Raw genomic sequence first — 25,713 nt, 5'->3', positions numbered from 1 at the left:
TGGTCCAGGATGCTGATTGTTGTGAAGACGAGCTCCTGGTTCTCCACCATGGATCGACCAAGTCGGCAACAGATACTCAGGCGTCAGCCAGGAGGCTGTGCGGACGCACCACACCTGGTCGGTGCGAAAATGGCACCTTGTAGATCATCCACGATGACCTGTAGTGTAGGAGGGCTGGCCACGCCTGCCTCTCCCTATCCGCGAATGACCAGGTATGCAACAAGAGCAGACCACAGCTGTGGTACGCATCAGGTTGGCTGCATCTTGGATCTGAAGTCAGCAAGCAAGTAGCAAGCTCGCCATCATTGATAAGTTTGTCGTGGTTTCACCGAAACTCAATAGACTGTCATTCTCACTGGTCCTGGTGGACACGGGCAGAATTACAGCACGACAGAATGTGTTCTTTAGCTCCAAAAGCCTCTCTATAAAAGGGGCCGAGCCCACACCTATGAGGCAATGGCTATGGGTGTATAGGCGAGTTTGCCCTCGTTTACAGGAACATTCTGCGCTCCTTGCCTCGCTGTGATAATTCACTAATTGTGGGTCATCAAAATCGGGTCTATCTGCCTACGTTTGTTTTTGCAGTGCCGCTCGAGCGGTGGAGTTACGTGGCATTTCCTCACAGTGCATTGTTATGTAGCATAGCAACGTTTCCGTTTCTGTCTGCCTCGCTCTGGGGTTGTGTGGCAACGCTAGCCTCAAGCCCTTACGTCTGTTACGTTGGCGGTTCGCGTTGATGACATTCCGATTAGAACACAGGCCCAGCACTAACCTTCTCTGTTCTAGGGTCGCCTGGTAGAATTTTTAAAAAATGTAAACATGTACAATAAAATTATTCCGTTGCAAGACAACATGTCCCTGCCGCCTTTCCATTTTAGTGCCTTCCAATCCTTGCCTTCTTCTTATTCTTCTTGTACTACTACTACTACTACTACTACAACTACTTCTTCTTCCCATTTATTACGTTGTGCCCTACTACCTGTAATTTACTACTATTTCTGCTTCCTTCTACTTCCCCTGTGTGCTTCCCATTTTGTTTAGCGCTTAGTAAGGTGACATACAGCAGAGGTTTTAAGAGAGGTAAAGGAGTTAGCCAAAAATGTGGGAACACAGAATGCAGCATGTCATTCTCAATGGAGAGAAGTCTTCCGAAGTAAGAGTGATTTCAGGTGTGCCGCAGGGGAGTGTCGTAGGACAGTTGCTATTCACAATATACATAAATGACCTTGTGGGTAACATCGGAAGTTCACTGAGGCTTTTTGCGGGTGATGCTGTAGTATATCGAGAGGTTGTAACAATGGAAAATTTGTACTGAAATGCAGGAGGAATGGAAATTAAATCTCGATGTAGACAAGTGTAATGTGCTGCGAATACATAGAAAGAAAGATCCTTTATCATTTAGGTACAATATAGCAGGCCAGCAACTGGAAGCAGTCAATTCCATAAATTATCTGGGAGTAGGCATTAGGAGTGATTTAAAATGGAATGATCATATAAAGTTGAATCGTCGGTAAAGCAGATGCCAGACAGATTCATTGGAAGAATCCTAAGGAAATGCAATCCGAAAACGAAGGAAGTAGGTTACAGTACACTTGTTCGCCCACTGCTTGAACATTGCTCACCAGTGTGGGATCCGCACCAGATAGGGTTGACAGAAGAGAGAGAGAAGATCCAACGGAGAGCAGCGCGCTTCGTTACAGGATCATTTAGTAATCGCGAAAGCGTTACGGATATGATAGATAAACTCCAGTGGAAGACTCTGCAGGAGATAAACTCCAGTGGAAGACTCTGCAGGAGAGACGCTCGGTAGCTCGGTACGGGCGTTTGTTGAAGTTACGAGAACATACCTTCACCGAGGAGTCAAGCAGTATATTGTTCCCTGCTATGTGTATCTCGGAAGAGACCATGAGGATAAAATCAGAGAGATTAGAGCCCACACAGAGGCATACCGACAATCTTTCTTTCCACGAACAATACGAGACTGGAATAGAAGGGAGAACCGATAGAGGTACTCAAAGTACCCTCCGCCACACACCGTCAGGTGGCTTGCGGAGTATGGAAGTAGACGTAGATGTAGAACGCCGTGAGAAATGCATGCCTGAATAAACCAAGCCTGCAGGTTACGGTGTTGTATTTGACGATGAACGGGAATTGTGCAGTGTCGTCAACACGTTTCAAGTGTTAGCTGTGGTCAGAACAGCGTTCTGTGTAGTTGTGATTGCGTTATGTGCGAGCTAAGTGAATTAAAACTTGAGCAAACTGTTGGTGCGCGTATGGTGGATGATTCCGTAACTAAGTTAGCCGAAGTGTTTGGTGCCTCAAGAGACAACTTGTCGAAGATTAATGCCGCATGTAGGGAAAGCGGGGAACATCATCTCTTAGTCACAACACGCTTGATAGTGTGTGTTCAGTTATCTCGATCATTCAAGAGAACTGGGACGAAAAATTAAGAGGACGACGGCTGCCAAAGTCACTGCACAACTGAATGTCACACTCGCGAACCCTGTCAATACCAAAACAACACAAAGTGTGGTTCATAAGAGGAAATTGCAGTGCGAGGTGGAAATTCGAAACCACTGTCCAGTGATTCAAATCCTTGTAACAGGAAAACGAGGTGCCGAAGTCATGAAATCTGCAGGCTGAAGCATCAGAAGGACGTCATTTGGTCGTATGAGTTATTTCACACTGTTTCTAACTTCTGGCAAAGTTTGTGACCCATGACTGAAACATGGCGGGGATTCGCTGATTTGGGCAGCCATAACATGGTATTCCATCGACTCCACGGTTACTCTGCAGGGTCGCGTTACTACCTTTTTGGCTCATCGTGTCCATTCCATGATACAATGTTTGTTTCATAGTTGTGATGCTGAGTTGTGAGACAGAGCCCTGTTCACACAGCTCACATCGTCTGGGACTGGTTTTGTGAACACGAGGGTGAATTGCCGCAACTCCCCTGTGTAGCAGTCACCTAATCTCAATATGATTGAGTCTTTGTGGCCTACATTGGAGAGAATGGTGCGCGATCGCTACCCACCTCCGTCACCGTCGTTACCTGAACTCGCCACTATTTTACAGGAAGAAATTTCCTTGGAAACCATACAGAACCTACACTTATCCATTCCGAGACGACTGGAAGCTGTTTTAAAAGCGAACGATTTTCCTATACCGTGTTAGTCATGTCGCGTTTTTAGTGTTCCTATACTTTTTGTCCAACCTCTTTACGTCATCAACGGGGTTTGGTGGAAACGCAATACAGTAGGGGCGACAGACAGGCGCCTTCCTCTGTCATTTTTCTGCTGAAATGTCCGTGAACTGGCGAGCGAGACAGCACCCCCGCTCCCCTTTCCCCTCCCCCACTTTCCTTACGGGGTCCCGAGTTCGATTCCCGGTGGGACCAGAGATTTTCACCTGCCTCGAGATGACTGGGTGCTTGTGCTGTCCTCATCATTTCATCATCATTCATGAAAGTAGCGATATTGGACTGAGCAAAGGTTGGGAATTTGTAAGCGCGTTGATAACCGCGCAGTTGAGCGCCCCACAAACCAATCATCATCATCATCATCAGCAGCAGCAGCAGCAGCGCACTTTCCTTGGAGAAAATTTAACGGACTAACATGAGAAACTGGACCACGCCGTAGCGGGTAGATCGCAAATTAGTGAATATTGAAATCGTATGAACAATGAGGGATCTAAATTAACAAGAGAAATAGCAAAGGATAGAAAGGTAATTAAGAGATACATTCTCCCAGGGAATAAAAAAATTAAATTAATATTAAGTGTAGTATGAGGGAAAGAAGCCTGCAAGATGGCAGTGAACCAAGTAGACTCCCATTGGTTGAATTCGAATGAATCAGGTAGAGAAATAGCAATTCCAGGATACGCAACTGAGAGTGGGCAGTTTACTCTTTAAGGAGTCTGGAGAGACAACGGATGTGTCTCGGGCTGGCCAGTATTTTTACTGATTATTACGTTCCACGGATGTGCGGTGGCACCTATAGACACAGACTTAACTGTATATAGCTTTATTTATTAAGATTTAGATTATTTATAGTATATTTTCGACGGTTCAGTAATTTATATTTTGTTTAAGTGTGCATCGGTTTTATGGGAATAGACAAACGTTCTATGTGGTATGAAACCGCTCACGGTGTTAATATTTGTTGCAGTCATAACATGAATGATCGTACTACATAGCACAGTTTTTGTAAACCGATGATGTAAGTGATATTACGGTATGATAAGTGAGGCAAATCGAGGAGCTACTTGATTGAGCAGTAGCGGCTCCGGTCTCATAAACTGACATACGGCCGGGAGTGCGCTGTGCTGACCACATGCCCCTCCATATCCGATGTGTAAATAAAGAATTTTATCTACATCTCAGGGTGGGAACATGAAATTTACGAATTAAGAGTCTCTCTGAATACACCTAGTTAAAATCTTCGACCTCACAAAATTCACAGTTTCTCTCTGTACCTGATGATGTTCTAACAGACAATAAAGGTTAATTAAATAAGCAGTACATACTGCAGAATATTACACAAATATCGAGTGTTTTTCATTAACAAAAAATTAAATATTCATTTCTGAATATTAAATCTTTATCTCGGGATCTTCTACATGCGTGAAATTTTGACCCTAAAGGTTTTGGACATCTTACATTTAATACCAGTATGAAACTAAGCGAAAGAAAAAAAAAGGCAAATAAAAATCATAATAATGAAATCGATACTATCACTCGAAACATCGTCTTTGATTTTAAAGTAGAGAGAGAGAGAGAGAGAGAGAGAGAGAGAAAACAAGAAAAAGACATTCAATTGATAGGCAAGTTGTTATAAAACGTAGTCGTATAAAAGGCTTCTGGCGACATATCAATGCACGAGATGGCTTGCGGGTTTAAAAGTTAGATCCGTGTTATAGACTAATCTAAAGGTGGTAAACTTTAGCTACCTGAGCCGATGTAGACGGGTACCCCACTTTAAGGAATGAAGTTCAGGCTATGCGCTACGAGATTTGCTTTGTTAGTAGGGTTAGTGTCATGACTTGCCGTTAGGCGCCGTTACTGGTACGGCGACATACGTTTGAAACACAGACATCAATGTGCATCACAGATGCTGGCAGTCAACATGGGTGTGGACAAGGTGAGCAGGGCTTTACTGGCAAAGCAGTTTTATCAAAACAATAGCAATAATGCTGCTGCTTTTCTTTACCATCGACGCATTAACGGAATACAGAGAGGTCTACTTTGCGTACCACGGTTTAAGAACAAGATTCGGAAGATCGAATTAACTAGCGATTTGGGAACTGCTCCTGGGAGACAATATTGCGCCACAAATTGTTGAAGAAGTTACTGTTGCCATGGCTAAGAATGCTGGACGCAATGTGTGATTTTCAATGGACGCACGAGCTGTGTCACGACAGCTGAACACGCCACCGTTCGAAAAGGGCTGCGAACAATTGTGAAATGGTATCTCTAGTGCGGTTCCAGGCTGTCGTGGATGCAGATGTTTGTCACACTGAGTAATATTTGTAACCAGGAATGTAAATATGATACACAACTAGCATTTGGAACCCTCTCATATGAAATTAAAACGTGTTTCTTTCAGTGATTTAATCTTTATTTCTCTTCAGCGTGTTTTCAAATGTTTTCACAAAATTTCATAGTCGTACAACTCGTTTTTCGTAGTGGTCCTCTCAAATACAGAAAGTTTAACTATAACCATCCTGTACTTCTAGTCTCAATCTCCACACCCTGATGATCTAGGGTCAGGGAAACAGCTGTAGACAGTCACATGGGTTCCTAATCGATTTCTTTTCTCATTCACGTCCGTCTGAGCAAATGTATTCGTTTGTCGTCGATGAGATTATGTCAGCTCTGGCTATACGTCGAATAAAGGCGTTTGATAGTTGCAAGGGGAAACAGAACGAGAGTTGGACTACTTGTAAAAAGTAGTTCTGGTGTTGCATGCCAAGCTAATTGCGGTTGCCGAGAAACAGGCACGAGAGTCGTTCATTTCACACGCATTCAGCTTTTTCCCACTGCCCTTTCTCACACGAGTTCGTTTTCCTCGCCACGAGAACAGTGCTCACTGAAGTGCCGACACTTCTTGTAAGTCAAGTTAAATACGTTAGTCGTTAATGTATTAAGCAGTCTTCCAGTTTTTCAGAACTGATTCAGTTCTGATTAAGTTGTCTTGAAAACTACAGAAAAACTCTACTCATCAGAATGCAAAAAGTTTCACATTCATTCCAGTCAATTCCATTCGCACAGTTAAAAATTTTGTGTTGAGAAAATCATCTTGAAGTAAATCTATCTAAAAAATTTACCTGCTTGTACTTCAGCATTAGAGTTCCTACGTGAATTGGTAAAAATTAAACGCTTATAGATCACTTTGTTGTCGGTCTGCCTGTCAGTCCGAAGGTTAAGAGCACTTTTCTCAGGAACAGGTTGACGTATCAAGTTGAAATTTGTCACGTAGTAAGGTCTATGGTCCACTAATACATTCAAGCTTCTAAGTCAATGCAGTCAAAAGATTCTTCTTTTTTTTCTTTTTTTGAGTTATCAGTCTTGTTTGATGGGGCCCACCACGAGTTTCTCTCCTATGCCCACCTCTACATCTCAGAGTAGCACTTGTAACCTACGTCCTGAATTACATGCTAGATGTATTCCAATCTCCATCTTTCTCTACAGTTTTTGCCTCTACAGATCCCTCTAGTACCATGGAAGTTATTCCCTGATGTCTTAATAGATGTTCTACTATCGTGTCCCTTCCCCTTGTCAGTGTTTTCCACATATAACCTTTCCTCTCCGATTCTGCGCAAAACCTCTTCAATTCTTACCTTATTAATCCACCTAATTTTAGACACTCGTCTGTAGCACCAGATCTCAAATGCTTCGATACCCTTATGTTCTGGTTTTCCAAGGTCCATGTTTTACATCCATGTCCATGCAATGCTGTGTTCCAAACGTACTTTCTCAGAAATTTCTTCCTCAAATGAAGGCGTATGTTTGATACTAGTATGCTTCTCTTAGCCAGGAATGCCCTTTCCGCCAGTGGTAGTCTGCTTTTGACGTCCTCCTTCCTCCGTCCATCATTGGTTATTTTGCTGCCTGGGTAGCAGAATTCCTTAACTTCATCTACTTCGTGACTATCAAACCTGATGTTAAGTTTCTCGCGGTTCTCATTTCTGCTACTTCGCATTACTTTCGTCTTGCTTCGATTTACTCGCAATCCATATTCTGTACTTATTAGATTGTTCATTTCATTTAGCAGATCATATAATTTTTCTTCACTTTAACTCAGGGTAGCACTGTCATCAGCGACTCGTATCATTGATATCCTTTCGCCTTGAATTTTGATTCCACTTCTGAACATTTCTTTTATTTCCATTACTGCTTCTTCGATGTACAGATTGAACTGTAGGCGTGAAAGGCTACATCCCTGTCATAAACCCTTTTTAATTCGAGCACTTCGTTCTTGATCATCCACTCTTGTTATTCCCTCTTGGCTCTTGTACATATTGCATATTACCTGTCTGTCTGTAGCTTACCCCTTTTTTCTCAGAATTTCGAATGTCTTGCACCATTTTACATTGTCGAACCCTTCCCAGGTCGATAAATACTATGAACGTATATTGATTGTTTTTAGTCTTGCTTCCATTATCAATGGAAACATCAGAATTGCCTCTCTGGTGCCTTTAGCTTTTCTAAAGCCAAACTGATCCTCATATAGTACGTCCTCAATTTTATTTCCCATTCTTCTGTGGGCAACTTGGATGCATGAGCTGTTAAGCTGATTGTGCGATAATTATCGCACTTGGCAGCTCTTACAGTCTTCAGATTTGTGTGGATGATATTTTTCCGAAAGTCAGATGGTATACATTTTACAGACCATCGTGAATAGTCGTTTTGTTGCCACTTCCCCCAATGATTTTAGGAATTCTGCTGGAATGTTATCTATCCATTCTGCCTTATTTGATCTTAAGTACTTCAAACCTCTTTTAAATTTTGATTCAAATACTGGATCCCTATCTCTTCTAAATCGACTCCTGTTTCTTCTCTTGTAACGTCAAACAAAGATTCGCGCTCGAAGAGGCCTGCAATGTACTCTTTCCACCTATCCGCTCTCTTGTTTGCATTTAACAGTGGAATTCCTGTTGCATTCTTACTGTTATCAACCTTGCTTTTAATTTTACCCAAGGTTGTTTTGACTTTCTTATATGCTGTGTGCAGAAAAGCAGGGCAGTTCTACAAATGCATTAGGGGGCTTATTTGGAGCAAGGAGGTGCCACAGAAATCCAAGGGAATTATATACCGAACCTACTTTGTCCCCATATTGACATACGGAAGTGAGACATGGGTAATGCACAAAAGCGACAAAAGTAGAACACAGGCTAGTGAAATGAAGTTCCAGAGGAGCAGGTTGGGTGTAACAAGACGAGACAGATTGCGAAATGTGTATGTGAGGGAAAGACTAAAGGAGGAACCAGTACAGGACAGGATAGAAAAATCAAGACTGCAGTGGTATGGACACATGAAGAGAATGGATGAGGGAAGAATTCCAAAGAGGATGTTTGATCTGCAACTGGAGGGGAAGAGGCCCAGAGGAAGACCATGAGATAGATGGGTGAAGGGAGTGAAGGAATGTGTGATGAGAAGAGGAGAGAACTGGACGAAGGTGGAAGAGGGGGAATGGTGGAAAGACAGAACACGATGGAGAGGCTTGTGTTCCCGACAGACCCAGCCAGTGGCTGGAGACTGTCCAAGATGATGATGATATGCTGTGTCAGTCCTTCCGACAATCATTTCTTTTTCGATTTCTTCACATTTTTCACGCAGCTATTTGATCTTAGCTTCCCTGCACTTTATATTTATTTCATTCCTCAGCGACTTGTTTATCTATATTTCTGAATTTTCCTGAACATTTTTGAAATTCCTTCTTTCATCGCCGGCCGGAGTGGCCGAGCGGTTCTAGGCGCGTCAGTCTATAACCGCGCCGCCGCTACGGTCGCAGGTTCGAATCCTGCCTCGGGCATGGATGTGTGTGATGACCTTAGGTTAGTTAGCTTTAAGTAGGTCTAAGTTCTAGGGGACTGATGACCTCCGATGTTAAGTCCCATAGTGCTCAGAGCCATTTGAACCTTCTTTCATCGACCAACTGAAATATTTCTTCCGTTACCCACAGTCTCTTCGCAGTTACCTTCTTTGTACCTACGTTTCCCATTCCCACTTCTGTGACTACTCTTTTTAAAGATGTCCATTTCGCTTCAACTGTACAGCTTACTAAGCCATTCCTCATTTTCGTGTCTATAGCCTTAGAGAACTTCAAGCGGATCTCGTCATTCCTTAGTACTTCCGTATCCCACTTCTTTGCGTATAGATTCTTCCTGACTAATCTCTTAAACTTCAGTCTACTCTTTAGCACTACTAAATTGTGAGCTGAGTCTATATCTGCTCCTGGGTATGCCTTGCACTCCAGTATATGATTTTGGAATCTCTCTATGGCCATGATGTAATCTAACTGAAATCTTCCCGTATCACCGGCCGTTTCCAAGTATACCTCCTCCTTTTGTGATTCTTGAACAGAGTATTCGCTATTACTAGCTGAAATTTATTCCAGAACTCAATTAGTCTTTCTCTTCTATCATTCCTTGTCCCAAGCCTATGTTCTCCTGTCACTTTTCTTCTGCTACTTCGCCTTCATCTGCATTCCAGTCCCCCCCCCCCCCCCCCCCCATGACTATTAGATTTCCATCCCCGTTTGCGTACTGTATTACCTTTTCAATATCCTCATATACTTTCTCTATCTCTTCATCTGCAGCTTGCGACGTCGGCATGTTTACCTGAACTATTGTTGTCATTGATGGTTTGCTGTCGAGTCTGATAAGAGCAATCCTATCACTGAACTGTTCACAATAACATACTCTCTGCCACACCTTCCCTATTCATAACGAATCCCACTGCCATTAGACCAATTTCTGCTGCTGTTGATATTACCCTACACTCATCTGACCAGAAACCCTCTGTCCTGTTTCCGTTTCACTTCACTGACCCCTACTACATATAGAGTGAGACTTTGCATTTCCCTTTTCAGACCTTCTAGCTTTCCTACCACATTGCTTCTTACATTCCACGCCCCGACTCTTAGAACGTTATCCTTTCGTTGATTATTCAGTCTTTTTCTCATCGTCACCTCCCCTTTAGCAGTCCCCTCCCGGAGATCCTAATGGGGGCTAAAAAAACTAAACTCCGGCCGAGCAGGCCTTGGAAGGCCCAACAATACCGACCGGCCGCCATGTCATCCTCACAGCCCACAGGCGTCACTAGATGCGGATATGGAGGGGTATGTGGTCAACACACCGCTCTCCCGGCCGTATGCCAGTTTACGAGACCGAATGGGGAACTACTCTGGAATCTTTTGCCAGTGGAGAGATCTCATTACACTTTTTGAATTACGTTCTACATGTCCTGTGGATACATTTTATGTGTCTTTAAGCAGTGGTTTCCATTGCCTTCTGCATCGTCATGCCGTTGGTCACTGCTGATTCTTCCGCCTTTAGGGGCAGTTTCCCACCCCAAGGACAAAAGAGTGCCCAGAACCTTTGTCCGGTCTTCCGCCCTTTTGACAAGGCCGTTTGCAGAATGATGGTGACTTTTTTTATGCCAGAAGACTTTGGCCACCAATGCGAAAGATACCGGCATTTATGTCACACATTTTGATATTCGCAAACTCATTCACAAAACCTATAGAGTACTTCTCGTTAACCTAGAATCGCGAAGTTTGGCAAGAGGTAGGGTTTCAGAGTACGAGTAAGGCAAAAAATCCGAAACTGTTAATTTGTCATTATGTCACACGAATGTCTTGGGATTTCCGGGTTCGATTTTTTACAAGTATAGATGTCTATAACAGGTAAAAATCGTAGATATTCCCGATCCCGCGTGAATGAGCTGTCTACATTTAAGTCTGTACGGAACCCTCAGAGAGCGAGCGCTACTCGCACTTCACCAATTTTTTTATTTTTTCAGTTTCTCTTTAAATGCTGATAAATACGAGATAATACCTATAACGAAGAGATAAAACCTGATAGTAATCAATTACAAGATTAGTGGTAAAGTTCTGGAGCCCTTCAAGTCGTTTGAATAACTAAGAGTAATACAAAAGAGCGATATGAAACACGTGAAAAGAGAGGTAGGTAAGCCGACTGTAAAACATAGTTTTGTAAGAAAGATTCTGAGAGAGTGGGGTGCATCTATAATATAAACAGCATACAGTAGGCTTTTAAATCAGGCGGCGCTTAAAAAATTAGATTAAGAAGTGACACGCTGGAAATAGTAGCCGAATTTTGGTAGTCAGGCAGAAAAATAACAGACGTTCGTCGAGTTGAGAGGACATAAAATGCAGACTGGCCATACAAGGCAAGTATTTCTGAAAAAAAGAAATTTGTTAACATCGAAACAGTTCAGATAATAAGACGACACAAACTTTTGAAATGTGGTGCTACAGACGAATGCCGAAGATCTGATGGCTAATTGGGATAAGTAATGAGAAGGAACTGAATCGAATTGGGACGAAAAGCCAGTTGCGGCGCAGCTTGACCAAAGAAAGGGATCAGTTTACAGGACACATTCTGAGGCGTGGAGAAATCGTCGCCTTGGTTTTGGGGCTAAGTGCGGGGTGCAAAAATTATACACGCAGACCAAGGCTTGACTACAATAGTCAGATTTAAAATTGATGTATGTTGTAGTAGTTATGCGTACAATTTACTAGCATGGAAAGCTGCATCAAACCAGTCTTTGGACTGAAGACAAGAAGACAGCCCTATAGAAAATGTAACGGAGATTTTCAGGATACAGAAATATTTGGAGTGAAAGAAATAGAAAGGATAGGATAGGAAGGTAACAACGACTTCCAGCCGCACAGGTTCAAGTGGCTCTGAACACTATGGGACTTAACATCTGAAGTCATCAGTCCCCTAGACCTTAGAATTACTTAAACCTAACTAACCTAAGGACATCACACACATCCATGCCTGAGGCAGGATTCGAACCTGCGGCCGTAGCGGTCGCGCGGTTCCAGAGTGAAGCGCCTAGAACCGCTCGGCCACGACGGCCGGCCCAGCCGCACAAGGAATTACGGCGAGAATTGAACATTTGTGACGGACTAGGACTCCGCTTCTCTAGAATTAATGCGTTAACAACCATGACCAACCTTAAACGATTTCCACGAGATTCAAATTCCCAATAGGTTTGTTTCAAAAACCATTTATAATGGATCAAATCAAATTCCCAACTTCTCAGTCACCGCACCACAACGACTTCCGTCCATTAACCCACTACTCACAGATTTCTTACTCCCGTAGGAGTTCGGTCGTTGGGTGTGCCTTTTCACTCTTCTACTCTTATGCAATCGCTATTCGACAATTCCCTGATCATCCAACACCTCTCTCTCTCTCTCTCTCTCTCTCTCTCTCTCTCTCCCCTTCCTTTTTTGCATAGGAGGGATGTCAACCTCCTGATACCTTTTCTCAGGTTGGGTTACCAGTTGGAACGCGCCCCGCAGTCCTGCGCTAGTATCTCCGCCTCTCCTCCCTGGAGCCGCGCGGAATGGCCTCGCGGTTTGAGGCCTTGCGCGGCCACTCCCACCGGAGGTTCGAGTCCTCTCTCGGGCATGGGTGTGTGTGCTGTTCTTAGCATAAGTTAGTTTAACTAGTGTGTAAGTCTAGGGACCAATGATCTCAGCAGTTCGGTCCCTTAGGAATTCGCACACATTTGAACAATTTGAATATTCCTCCCCGCGTTTTCTCGCGCACCCCCATTGCTTGGTGTCAATCGCAACATCAAAAAATAATTAATGTAGGTAACATATCTAAGTAATTAACATTGCAAGATTAATGTAAGCGCGAGATAAATCATTGCAAATACGAAATATTGGTACATTAGACCCCTAATAACCGGTGTAACCACCAGAATGTTGCATGCAAGAATACAAACGGGCATGTATTTTGTTTTATAGGTGCCGGATGTAAGTTTGTGGGATGGAGTTCCATGCCTGTTGCACTTGGTCAGTACAGGAACGGTTCATGCTATTTGTGGATGACGCTGGAGGTGTCTTTCGATGATGTTCCATATGCGCTCGACTGGACACAGATCTCGTGATCAAGCAGGCCAAGGCAACATGTCGACACTCCGTACAGTATGTTGGCTCACAACAGTGGCATGTGAGCGAGCGGTATCCTGTTAGGAAACACTCCTGGAATGCTGTTCATGAATGGCCGTACAACAGGTCGAAACAACAGACTGACGTAGAAATTTGCAGTTAGGCTGCATGGGGTAACCACATATGAATGAGCCGGCCGGTGTGGCCTAGCGGATCTAGGCGCTTCAGTCTGGAACCGCGCGATCGCTACGGTCGCAGGTTCGAATCCTGCCTCGGGCATGGATGTGTATGATGTTCTTAGGTTAGTTAGGTTTAAGTAGTTCTAAGTCTAGGGGACTGATGACCTCAGATGTTAAGTCCCATGGTGCTCAGAGCAATTTGAACCACATAAGAGTGGTCCTACTGTAATACGAAATCACATTACAGACCATAGCTCCAGGTGTCGGTCCAATGTGTCTAGCACGAGACAGATTGGTTGCAAGTCCTCAACTGGTCTCCTCCTAATCAACTTGGCACCGAGACGGAACCAGATTCCACCGGAAAACGTAACAGACCTGCACCCTGCTCTCCAATGAGCTCTCACTGGACACAATAAATTCCTCAATTTTGCTGGTGGCAGAAAAACACACGTGATGTTGTATTTCTTGAGGAGTCTTTCTATTGTTGAAGACAGGCCGCCAAAAAGGCCTAAAAGGCGTTGCAGTGGGTGCCTCCGTATCTTCATTTATATCCCAGCCTTGAACATGGTTGGAACAGATTGCATGGCTTGTCTGTCTATCGGAATAGCCGTTCTATTGGAACACCGCTCTTTGGTGTTATAGCGTGCCAGGAAGATTGTCGACATGTGATACTACAGGTGCTCTATGCACCAGGTAAGATGCCATCTTTCTCGCCTTCCATGGTGAACTGTATATTCATATGGAGCGAGTTCAAATGTTGAAGAAACACAGGTGATGTGTCTGTTGATGAAAGAACCCTGCAATCGGAAAGTATCTAACCTTCTTGCATCTGGCAGTATGTGGACCACACATTTGTGGTGCGGCCCCGCAGATGTTATCTTAGCATTCCTGGACATCACGGTTAGGAGAAAAGTCGACGGTACACTGCGGCAAAGTGTCTATCGTAAACCGCAAACCAACTCACACAGAGTTATATTTGCATGCCACAAGCTGGCATCATCCTGCACAACGCATCAGCGCTTTACACTCTTTGGCAGATAGAGCACGTGTAGTCTCATACACAGACAGCCTGCTTGGAGAGTTATAATACCTAAGAACGTTGTTCCAATAGAACGGCTATTCTGATAGATACGCCATACATTCCGTTCCACCCAAGCTCAACGCAGAGATGTAAATGAATGTATGGAGGCACCCCCTGCAACGGCATTCTTGCCGTTTTTGGCGGCCTGTCTTCAACAATAGAAAGAATCCTCAAGAGACACGACATCAAGTGTGCTTTTCGGCCGCCAGCAAAACTGAGGAATTTATTGTGTTCGGTCAATGTCGATCTTGGCCTTAGGAAACGTGGCGTAGATGAGATCCCATGCCAGTGTGATAAATCTTATACTGGGCAAGTATGCCGAACTGAGCAAGAATGCTGTGTTGAACACCATCGTCATACTCGCCTGAGACAACCTGATAATTCAGCGGTTGCGGAGCATTGGCTGGCGACGAAGCATCGCATGTTCTATGATAAGATTGAAATTTTATCCTTAGCGTCGTCTTTGTGGGACTGTGAAGGCTGTGTATATGTGGACTGCGGACAATCTTATCAATTGGGATGCAGGTTTTCAATCACCCATCGCATGGAATCCGGCACTTGCTGTCATTATATTAAATCAGGAGAAACAAGAACTTCTGATTTGTGACCCGAAAAGCTCACTGTTGAGATTCTGTTCGGTTTTTTATCACAGGAGCGTTCGGCAGCACAGTCATGGCCCAAAGAACACGCGCGGAAGGCCTTTCTGCGGCTCCCCTTATAGTGGGCACTACGAGTGTCGCTTTCCTCCAACTGCGAGCGTCTTCCCGCGCAAGCGTGATAATGCCTGCTCCTGGCCCCAAAAATTTCCACACCGTCGTGCGATCATCATTCGCGTGTTTCAGCAGTGACAACAGCAACTACCAGCACCCGAAGATGTCAAACAGCTGTTTCGACGAAATATTGTGAGATCTGCACAATACGATCCGACGGCAAACCCGAGAAGACGTGTTATATCAACCAATCGCTCAGACGATTGGCTGTAGTGAGATGAATACAGAACGAGAGGTGATCTGATGGATTCCAGACAATGTGGCAGGAAGAGTAGGCAGTGATGCTTCCAGAAGGACTCCAGTATGAGAAGATTGTAGGAGTCTCCAACCGGCTCTGATGAACAGGCGGCTGGTAGCAGCTGAAATCCGGGCGGAGATTACAGGCAGAGTATCACCACCAACCGTCGGGAACAAGTTTCTGGAAGCTTCGCTGAGATTTTGGGTTTCCATGAGCCGTTTACCGCTGCCATCTTACCACAGACAAGAGAGTTTTGCATGATGTAGAGAGAGAATCTACTGGGACACTGAGTGGCGTTCTTTTGTGCTCAGAGGTAAGTAGCATCTGTTTGTGGCCGTCAGTTCGACGTCAATGTGGCCGTACAGACTTTGTGCAGAGTCACAGGAAGCAGCGACTCTCGAGATTCATATTTCTCCGAAGCCTGGAATCATGGAGTGGGGAGGACTATAGGACTGATTTTGGTACTTATTGAAGGGAAGCTGAATGATCACCAGCATGTAGCAAGAATAGTAAAAACTTGTTGTCAAACTCATAATTACCTGGGGGCCAAATGGCGTACTGCACCAAGAGAACGCAAGACAACACACTGCAGTTTACGCTACGAAAGTCTTGAGGAATTTAACAATTCTTGACTGGTCCGTCCGTTTCCCTAAACTGTCAGCAACAGAGCACGTTTGGAATGGAATGGAAAGACGTCTTCTTTCACACCAAGCTCCAGCCAGTAACATTCAAACTGATACTGCATGAGTTGCTGGCACGGCAATAAGTTCCTCGAGGTGATGTTCGGAGACTGTTAACTTCCAAGCCACAACGAATTCGAAAACGTATTCGTGCCTGTGGGGGGTCACCCGTTACTTTATCAGAATCTCCACAAAGTTTGATAGATATACGAAAGATGGTTCATGGTGTAACATTTTACGCTTCCATCAGTGTTAGTGTGATGACATAGTGACTACTGCAATACTGTAATCAGTAATGTAGTACACAGTCATGGCGTTTCTTAATCCATTATTCAAAAAGATCACGGCAGAATAAATGTCAAAGTAACATTGACATGTCAGAAAAATGTCACGACTCGAGGAAATTGACATTACGCTGTTAATCTATCAACTGGCTAATAGAGATACAAACGGTGCTTCATCACGTGAGCTACATTACCTGCAGTGTCTTTAGAGTTTAGAGACAAGTTAGGGCAGGAGTATCAGATCTACATCTTGCGCGCGAAGAAAGACTTAAAATTGCTCTGTGCGTGCCGTAACTAATCTTATCCTCACAATCCCTATGGTAGCGACATGTAGGGGTTTGTAGTATATTCCTAGAGTCATCGTTTAAATCCGATTCTTGACAATTTGTTAGTAGACGTTCTCGGGATCTTTATGTCTCCCTTCAAAAGTCTTCCGGTTCAGTTCTTATAACCATCTTTGTGACACACTCCTCCGAGTCAAACAACATGTGACCATTCGTGCTGCCCGTCTCTGTATATATTCAATATCCCCTGCTAGTCCTGTCTGGTACGTCTCCCCCCCCCCCCCCCCCCAACCCCATCAGCAACATGGTACCATGGGTCGCACGAGTGATTTATAAGCCATTTACCTTGTAGACTGATTGCATTTCCCCAGTACTCTGCCAATAAACTGAAATCTGCTATCTGCTTTACCCACGACTGCACCAATGTGATTGTTGCATTTCATGTCTATACTAACTGTTACACCCAGGTACTTGTACGTGTATAAAGACGCCAACTGTCTCTCACTGATATTACACACATCAAAAAAAGTTTTGCATCACACCGATTCCGAGAGTTCCGGAACCTGTACATAAATCTGAAATAGACATCAATGTAAACATCATTTCCGACCTTTTTATTGCTCATGAAAACGACACATTGCATGTTGTACAACCATACTGCGAGACCGTTAGAGGTGTTAGTCCAGATTGCTGTACACACCGGTACCTCTAATACCCATTAGCACGTCCTCTTGCACTGACGCATGCCTGTATTCGTTGTGGCACACTATCCACAAGCTCATCATGGCACTGTTGGTCCAGATTGTCCCACTCCTCAACGGCGATTCGGCGTACATCCCTCAGAGTGGTTGGTGGGTCACGTCGTCCATAAACAGCCCTTTTCAATCAATCCCAGGCATGTTCAATAGGGTTCATCTCTGGACAACATGCTGGCCACTCTAGTCGAGCGATGTCGTCATCCAGAAGGAGTCGTCCATGAAGACGAATACCTCGCCATTATGCTGCCGATATGGTTGCATTATCGGTCGGAGGATGGCATTCACGTATCGTACAGCCGTTACGGCTCCTTCCATGACCACCAGTGGCGTACGTCACCCCACATAATGCCACCCCAAAACAGCAGGCAATCTCCACCTTGCTGCATTCGCTGGACAGTGTGTCTAAGACGTTCAGCCTGACCGGGTTGCCTCCAAACACGTCTCCGACGATTGTCTGGTTGAAGGCATAAGCGACGTTCATCAGTGAAGAGAACGTGATGCCAATCCTGAGTGGTCAATTCGTCATGTTGTAGGGCCCACCTGTACCGCGGTGCATGGTGTCATGGTTCCAAAGATGGACCTCGCCATGGACGTCGGGGGTGAAGCCTATTGCGCACAGTTTGAGTCGTAACACGACGTCCTACGACTGCATGAAAAGCATTATTCAACATGGTGGCGTTGCTGTCAGGGTTCCTTCGAGCCATAATACGTAGGCAGCGGTCATCCACTGCAGTAATAGCCCTTGGACGGCCTGAGCGAGGCATGTCATCGACAGTTTCTGTCTCTCTGTATCTCCTCCATGTCCGAACAACATCGCTTTGGTTCACTCTGAGACGGCTGGACATTTCCCTTGTTGAGAGCCCTTCCTGGCACCAAGTAACAATGCGGACGCCAGCGGACCGCGGTATTGACAGTCTAGGCAAGGCTGAACTATAAACAACACCGGCCGTGTACCTCCTTTCTGGTGGAATAACTGGAACTGATCAGCTGTTGGACCTCCTCCGCGTAATAGACGCTGCAAATGCAAGTTGTTTACTTCTTTGGGCGGGTTTAATGCCATCTCTGAGCAGTCAAAGGGACTGTGTCTCTGATACAATATCCACAGACAACGTCTATCTTCAGGAGTTCTGGGAACCAGAGTGATTTAAAACGTTTTTTGATGTGTGTATATTTGTAGGATACTATTTTTTTCGTTTTTTGAAGAGCACAGTTTTATATTCCTGAACATTTAAAACAAGTTTCCAATCTCTGCAACACTTTGGAATCTTATCAAGGTCTGACAATATTCGTACAGCTTTATTCAGACTGTACTTCACTGTATATAACTGCATCATCTGCGGAAAGTCTGAGGTTACTGTTAACATTATCCGCTTTATCATTAATACGCAACATGAACAGTAAGGGACCCAACACGCTTCCCTGGGATACATCCGAAGCTACTTCTACATCTAACTATAACTCTCCACCCAAAATAAGATGCTGCGTCCTCCCCGACCAAGAAATCCTCATTCTAGGCTCAAATTTCGTCTGATACCCCATACGATCGTACTTTTGGTAATTATCTTTGATATGGTACCGAGTGAAATTGAGAAATACTGCATCTACGTGATGCTTCGATCCGTGCTTCCAGAATGTCGCGTCAGAAAAGTGCAAGTTGGTTATTACATAATCTGTGTTTTCGAAATCCATGCTGGTTGACATGGTTGAGATCTTTCTGTTCGCGTTACCTCATTATGTTTGAGCTCAAAATATGTTCCAAGATTCTGCAACACATGGATGTCAAGGATAATAGATGGCACTTTTGTGGATCACTTCAGGTGCCCTTCCTGTAGACAGGTGTCATCTGTGCTTTCTTCCATCTACTGGGCACCGTTTTTTGTTCGAAAAAACTACGACAGATTGTATACACATCAAAAAAAGTATTGCATCACCCCGGTTCCAGAACACCTCAAGATAGACGTTGACTGTGGATATTGTATCAGAGACACAGTCCCTTTGACTGTTCAAAGATGTCACTAAACCCGCCCAAAGATGTTAACAACCATGCATGAGCAGCGCCTATTAGACGGAGGGGGTCTGACAGCTGATCAGTTTCAGTCATTCCACCAGGAAGGAGGAACACGGCTCGTGTAGTCAGTAGTTCAGCCTTGCCTAGACGGTCGATACCGCGGTTCGATCGCGTCCGCATTGTTACTTTGTGCCAGGAAGGGCTCTCAATAAGTGAAGTTCCCAGCTGTCTCACAGTGAACCAAAGCGATATTGTTCGGACATGGAGGAGATACAGAGACAGAAACTGTCGATGACATGCCTCGCTCAGACCGCCCAAGGGCTACTACTGCAGTGGATGGCTGCTACCTACTGATTACGGCTCGGAGGAACCCTGAGAGCAACGCCACCACGTTGAATAATGCTTTCCGTGCAGCCACAGAACGTCGTGTTACGACTCAAACTGTGCGCAATAGGCTGCATGATGCGCAACTTCACTCCAGATGTCCATGGTGAGGTCCATCGTTGCAACCACGACATCATGCAGCGCGGTACAGATGGGCCGAACAACATGCCGAATGGACCGCTCAGAACTGGTATCACGTTCTCTTTACCGATGAACGTCGCTTATGCCTTCAACCAGACAATCGTCGGAGACGTGTTTGGAGGCAACCCGGTCAGGCTGAACGTCTTAGACACACTGTCCAGTGCCGCGCGGTCTGATGCGCTACATTCATGGACTGTGCGGCAGAAACCCGGCGGAGGTTCGAGTCCTCCCTCGGGCATGGGTGTGCGTGTGTGTGTGTGTGTGTGTGTGTGTGTGTGTGTGTGTGTGTGTGTGTGTGTGTTTGTCCTTAGGATAAAAAATGGCTCTGAGCACTATGGGACTTAACATCTGTGGTCATCAGTCCCCTAGAACTTAGAACTACTTAAACCTAACTAAGCTAAGGACATCACACACATCCGTGCCCGAGGCAAGATTCGAACCTGCGACCGTAGCGGTCACACGGTTCCAGACTGAAGCGCCTAGAGCAGCACCGCCACACCGGCCGGCTGTCCTTAGGATAATTTAGGTTAAGTAGTGTGTAAGCTTAGGGACTGATGACCTTACTAGTTCAGTCCCATAAGATTTCACACACATCTGAACGTTTTTGAACACTGTCCAGCGAGTGCAACAAGGTGGAGGTTCCCTGCTGTTTTGGGGTGGCATTATGTGGGGCCGACGTACGCCACTGGTGGTTATGAAAGGCGCCGTATCGGCTGTACGGTACGTGAATGTCATCCTCCGACCGATAGTGCAACCATATCGGCAGCATATTGGCGAGGCATGCGTCTTCAAGGAAGATAATTCGCGCCCCCATCGTATATATCTTGTGAATGACATCCTTCAGGATAACGACATCGGTCGACTAGAGTGTCCAGCATGTTCTCCAGACATGAACGCTATCGAACATGCCTGGGATTGGTTGAAAAGGGTGGTTTATGACCCACCAACCACTCTGACGTATCTACGCCGAATCGCCGTTGAGGAGTATGTCAATCTGGACCGACAGTGCCATGATGAACTTGTGGATAGTATGCCAAGACGAATACAGGCATGCACCAATGCAAGAGGACGTCCTACTGGGTATTAGAGGTACCGGTGTGTACAGCAATCTGGACCACCACCTCTGAAGATCTCGCTGTGTAGTTGCACTACATGCAATGTGTGTTTTTCATGAGCAATAAAAAGGTCGGAAATGATATTTATGTTGATCTCTACTCTTGTTCCTGTACAGGTTTCGAAACACTCGGAACCGAGATGGTACAAAACTTTTTTTGATGTGTGTAGTTAACAGAGGGGCTAATTCAGTCGGAAATTATGTGTAGAATCTGATAGGGATACCATTTGGCCCTACGGCTTTGTTCAGTTTCAACGATTTCAGCAGTTTATCAATGCCACGGACGCTAATATCTGTTTCACTGATACTTTCAGTGGCACGAGAATTACACTACTGGCCATTAAAATTGCTACACCAAGAAGAAATGCAGATGATAAACGGATATTCATTGGACAAGTATATTATACTAGAACTGACATGTGATTACATTTTTACGCAATTTGGGTGCATAGATCCTGAGAAATCAGTACCCAGAACAACCACCTCTGGCCGTAATATTGGCCTTGATATGCCTGGGCATTGAGTCAAACAGAGATTGGATGGCGTGTACAGGTACAGCTGCCCATGGCAGCTTCAACACGATACCACAGTTCATCAAGAGTAGTGACTGGCGTATTGTGACGAGCCAGTTGCTCGGCCACCATTGACCAGACGTTTTCAGTTGGTGAGAGATCTGGAGAATGTGCTGGCCAGGGCAGCGGTCGAACATTTTCTGTATCCAGAAAGCCCGTACAGGACCTGCAACATGTGGTCGTGCCTTATTCTGCCGAAATGTAGGGTTTCGCAGGGATCGAATGAAGGGTACAGCCACGGTTCGTAACACATCTGAAATGTAGCGTCCACTTTTCAAAGTGCCGTGAATGCGAACAAGAGGTGACCGAGACGTGTAACCAATGGCAACCCATACCATCACACCGAGTGGTACGCCAGTATGGCGATGACGAATACACGCTTCCAATATGCGTTCACCGCGATGTCGCCAAACACGGACGCGACCATCGTGATGCTGTAAACAGAACCCGGATTCATCCAAAAAAATGACGTTTTGCCATTCTTGCACCCAGGTTCGTCGTTGAGTACACCATCGCAGGCGCTCCTGTCTGTGATGCAGCGTCAAGGGTAACCGCAGCCATGGTATCCGAGGTGATAGCCCATGCTGTTGCAAACGTAGTCGAACTGTTTGTGCAGATGGTGGTTGTCTTGCAAACGTTCCCATCTCTTGACTCAGGGATCGAGACGTGGCTGCACAATCCGTTACAGCCACGCGGATAAGATGCCTGTCATCTCGACTGCTAGTCATACGAGGCCGTTGGGATCGAGCATAGCGTTCCCTATCACCCTCCTGAACGCACCCATTCCATATTCTGCTAACAGTCATTGGATCTCGACCAACGCGAGCAGCAGTGTCGCGATACGATAAACCGCAATCGCGATAGGCTACAATCCGACCTTTATCAAACTCGGAAACGTGATGGTACGCATTACATGAGGCATCACAACAACGTTTCACCAGGCAACGCCGGTCAACTGCTGTTTGTGTATGAGAAATCGGTTGGAAACTTTCCTCATGTCAGCATGTTGTAGGTGTCGCCACCGGCGCCAACCTTGTGTGAATCCTCTGAAAATCTAATCATTAGCATATCACAGCATCTTCTTCCTGTCGGTTAAATTTCGCGTCTGTAGCACGTCATCTTCGTGGTGTAGCAATTTTAATGGGCAGTAGTGTAGATTGGAACAATACTCCTGGGCTTCGTTTAGGAAGGAGCGCTTGCTAGGTGGAGAGGCGGCGCCGCGCTTACCGGTGAAGGCGTGCCACAGGTGGGTTCCGGGCGCGGCGGCGCGGAACTTGTACTGGAAGGTGGTGTGGGCGGGCACCGCGCACTGCGTCACGCCGGCCACGCCGTCCATGGCGGGCGTCTCGCGCTGCGGCTGGCCGCGCCAGTGCACCGACAGCTCCACGCCCGGAGCGCGGTTCTCCAGCTCCACCAGCAGGATGTCGTTCTCGCACACCTGCAACACCACCGCGCACTGGTCACCAACACACAAGTCGTACTTTGTGTTGCTTGACGCTTTCCCGACGGACGTGTTGTATATATGGTTCTCAGGCGAGACGTCAGATGTCATAGTGAAAACTCCACAATATTTCGTCAGCGCAACTGACCGACATCTTCAGGTACGACGAACACACTGCTAAAGCAGGAGCAGAGCTCCCTATTTATGCCAGTCTTAGGCAGGAATTGCGCATGCGTGGAGGCGCCAAATTCGATGGACAATAGCGACGATATCAACAGATAGCTGGAAGGACAGCAACGCAACCTACAGATGAAGAACCAAAGACTTCGGCGCACGCGATTCCTGCCTAAGACTGGCATAAATAGGGGGCTTTGGTCCTGCCTTAGCAGTGTGTTCGTCGCACCTGAAGGTGTCGGCCAGTTGCGGTGACGAAATATTGTGGAGTTTTCACTATGACATCCGACGTCTCGCCCGAGAAGCACATATACAAGTCGTAAAGCACATATACAAGTCGTAATTTGTTTCGCGGTTATATTAGGGACTGCTCGCCATCAGCCAAGAGAATGTTCGTTTCATGGAATAAAAGCGCAGGCTCTAAGAAAAAAATTAGCATCAAAGAGCGCACCTGCTGCTGGGAGTCGTGTTCGGCTATAAACAGCCGCCCAATAGCGACAATACTTCCTTCACCATACGGCGCTCAATCCTCCACCACAACATCACTATTGCAGGTGTCCGCGTCCCATAGTCCCACGAGACACATATCTAGGTATCCGCATGGATAAAAAACTGCTCTTCCATCGACATGCAGAATACGTCACCCAAAAAGGACAGAAGGCGATAAAAGCGTCGCACCCACTGTTTAACACCAGGGAACTGAACCTAGAAACCAAGCTCCAACTGTACCGGATGGTTGTCTACCCTTCCCTCATCTATGGCTCCTCCGCGTGGGCCACGATTAGTTCCTCCGGGATGCAGACTCTCCTCCAGCGCCTGCAGAATAAGCTGTTTCGGTGAACCCCCCTTGCCCCTCGCCTCACGAGGGTAGTTATCCTCCACGAGGAAACAAACATGGTAACTCTGAAGACGTCCATTCGAGAGAAGGCAAGGCGTCTCCATGACAAAGGGCCCGCCACGGTCAGCGGCTTACACATCGGCACCGCGGCTGGGACCATCACCCTGTTCCTAAAAAAAAATGGCTCTGAGCACTATGGGACTTGACTTCTGAGGTCATCAGTCCCCTAGAACTTAGAACTACTTAAACCTAACTAACCTAAGGACATCACACACATCCATGCCCGTGGCAGGATTCGAACCTGCGACCGTAGCGGTCGCGAGGTTCCGGACTGTAGCGCCTAGAACCGCTCGGCCACTCCGGCCGGCTCACCCTGTTCTCCCACCGTCCTCGAGGAATCAGATTCAGACCGTAGCTAGTGATGCCCCTGTACAGCCCTGTACAGTCTTGATACGACCACTCGATATGTGTCGACCGTCATATCACCACCAGTATCACTATCTATGTAGTTGTGTTACCTATTTCCAGCTATCTTGAACTTCCACAGTCGGAGGGTGGTATGGGACTTCAAATCACAACGCCACACCTTCAACATGCACTCCAATGATGTCATTGGAATGTCATCATTGTAGGATAGAACAATTTTACCCTTGCACTAAGATAGTGAGACCGAGATCCACCGGTGACGCTGTACCTCAACCTGAAAAAAACACTCAATACTTGACAGTCTCCTCAGCGTCGAACGCCAAGCAGCGAGTACGCATAACAAGACAACTCACTCCCATGGAAGAGGTTACTGTCTAAGTGTCGTGCGTATAAATGGAATCAACAACTCGGCTGAACATACGAAAGCACGCCATTAAGAATTATAGTTTTTCTCGTGAGATCACATTCGTTTTGTTCGTCAATTTAAAATGGTACCGTCACCTTCAAATCTTACTTAGATATCGGGGCCACGCTACCGTTAAGTCTGTTACCATAGGCTACATTCCGAAAGATAATATAGAAGCAAAAATGGTCTATATTATGTTTTATCTCAGTATGCACACGAAGGACGCTGCACGCTGCAACCTGAGTACGTCTTGTGTCGAAGTCACGTCCGATGTCGGTAGGTTCAACGCACCGATATAATAACGTGATACCACACATGCACTTTGCATACATTTTTTTCAGTCCCATCCAGTCAGTCGGGATAGCTTTGTACCATTTTCTTAAAAGACTGAATGCAAAATAAATTACACATCGCAACAAACACTATAATATTTTACATCTATGCTTACTGAATGCTTGGAAAAGCGAAAAATGTATCCTAATTATGCCCTATTAGAATGAAATTCCACTTTTAATTCTGGTACAAAGTTACAGTCATTCAGGATAAATGTAGACCAGTCTTCTAAAACAAGGGATTTGTCCTTTGTCTAGTGCTCTGGGTAAATTTAGATCGTGCCAGAAGGAAATCAAATGTTAATATGAAGTCAAAACAAACAGTGTTAATTCAGTATTGTAGATTTACTTTGAAATATCAAGATATTTATATTGACCTGGCGTTGTTCAACTTCAGTTGCAGTCACAGAGGGAAATCAAATGTTAATATAAAGTCAAAACAAAGTGTT

At 45.5% G+C, this 25,713-nt stretch overlaps 1 protein-coding gene across 2 annotated transcripts in view; it reads right to left on the bottom strand.

The window, feature by feature from the left end:
* The window catches only part of LOC124789364 (laccase-6-like), a 389,375-nt gene that overhangs the window by 130,623 nt on the left and 233,039 nt on the right, over positions 1-25,713 (bottom strand). For both annotated transcript variants that reach the window (XM_047256690.1, XM_047256691.1), the window contains exon 4: positions 22,875-23,085. In XM_047256690.1, the coding sequence (XP_047112646.1) occupies positions 22,875-23,085 (211 nt within the window). The remainder of the gene's footprint in view (positions 1-22,874; positions 23,086-25,713) is intronic.

The sequence above is a fragment of the Schistocerca piceifrons genome, chromosome 3 (genome assembly GCF_021461385.2).
Source record: "Schistocerca piceifrons isolate TAMUIC-IGC-003096 chromosome 3, iqSchPice1.1, whole genome shotgun sequence".
NCBI classification, from domain to species: Eukaryota; Metazoa; Arthropoda; class Insecta; order Orthoptera; family Acrididae; genus Schistocerca; species Schistocerca piceifrons.
This window is presented reverse-complemented; position numbering and strand designations above follow the sequence as displayed.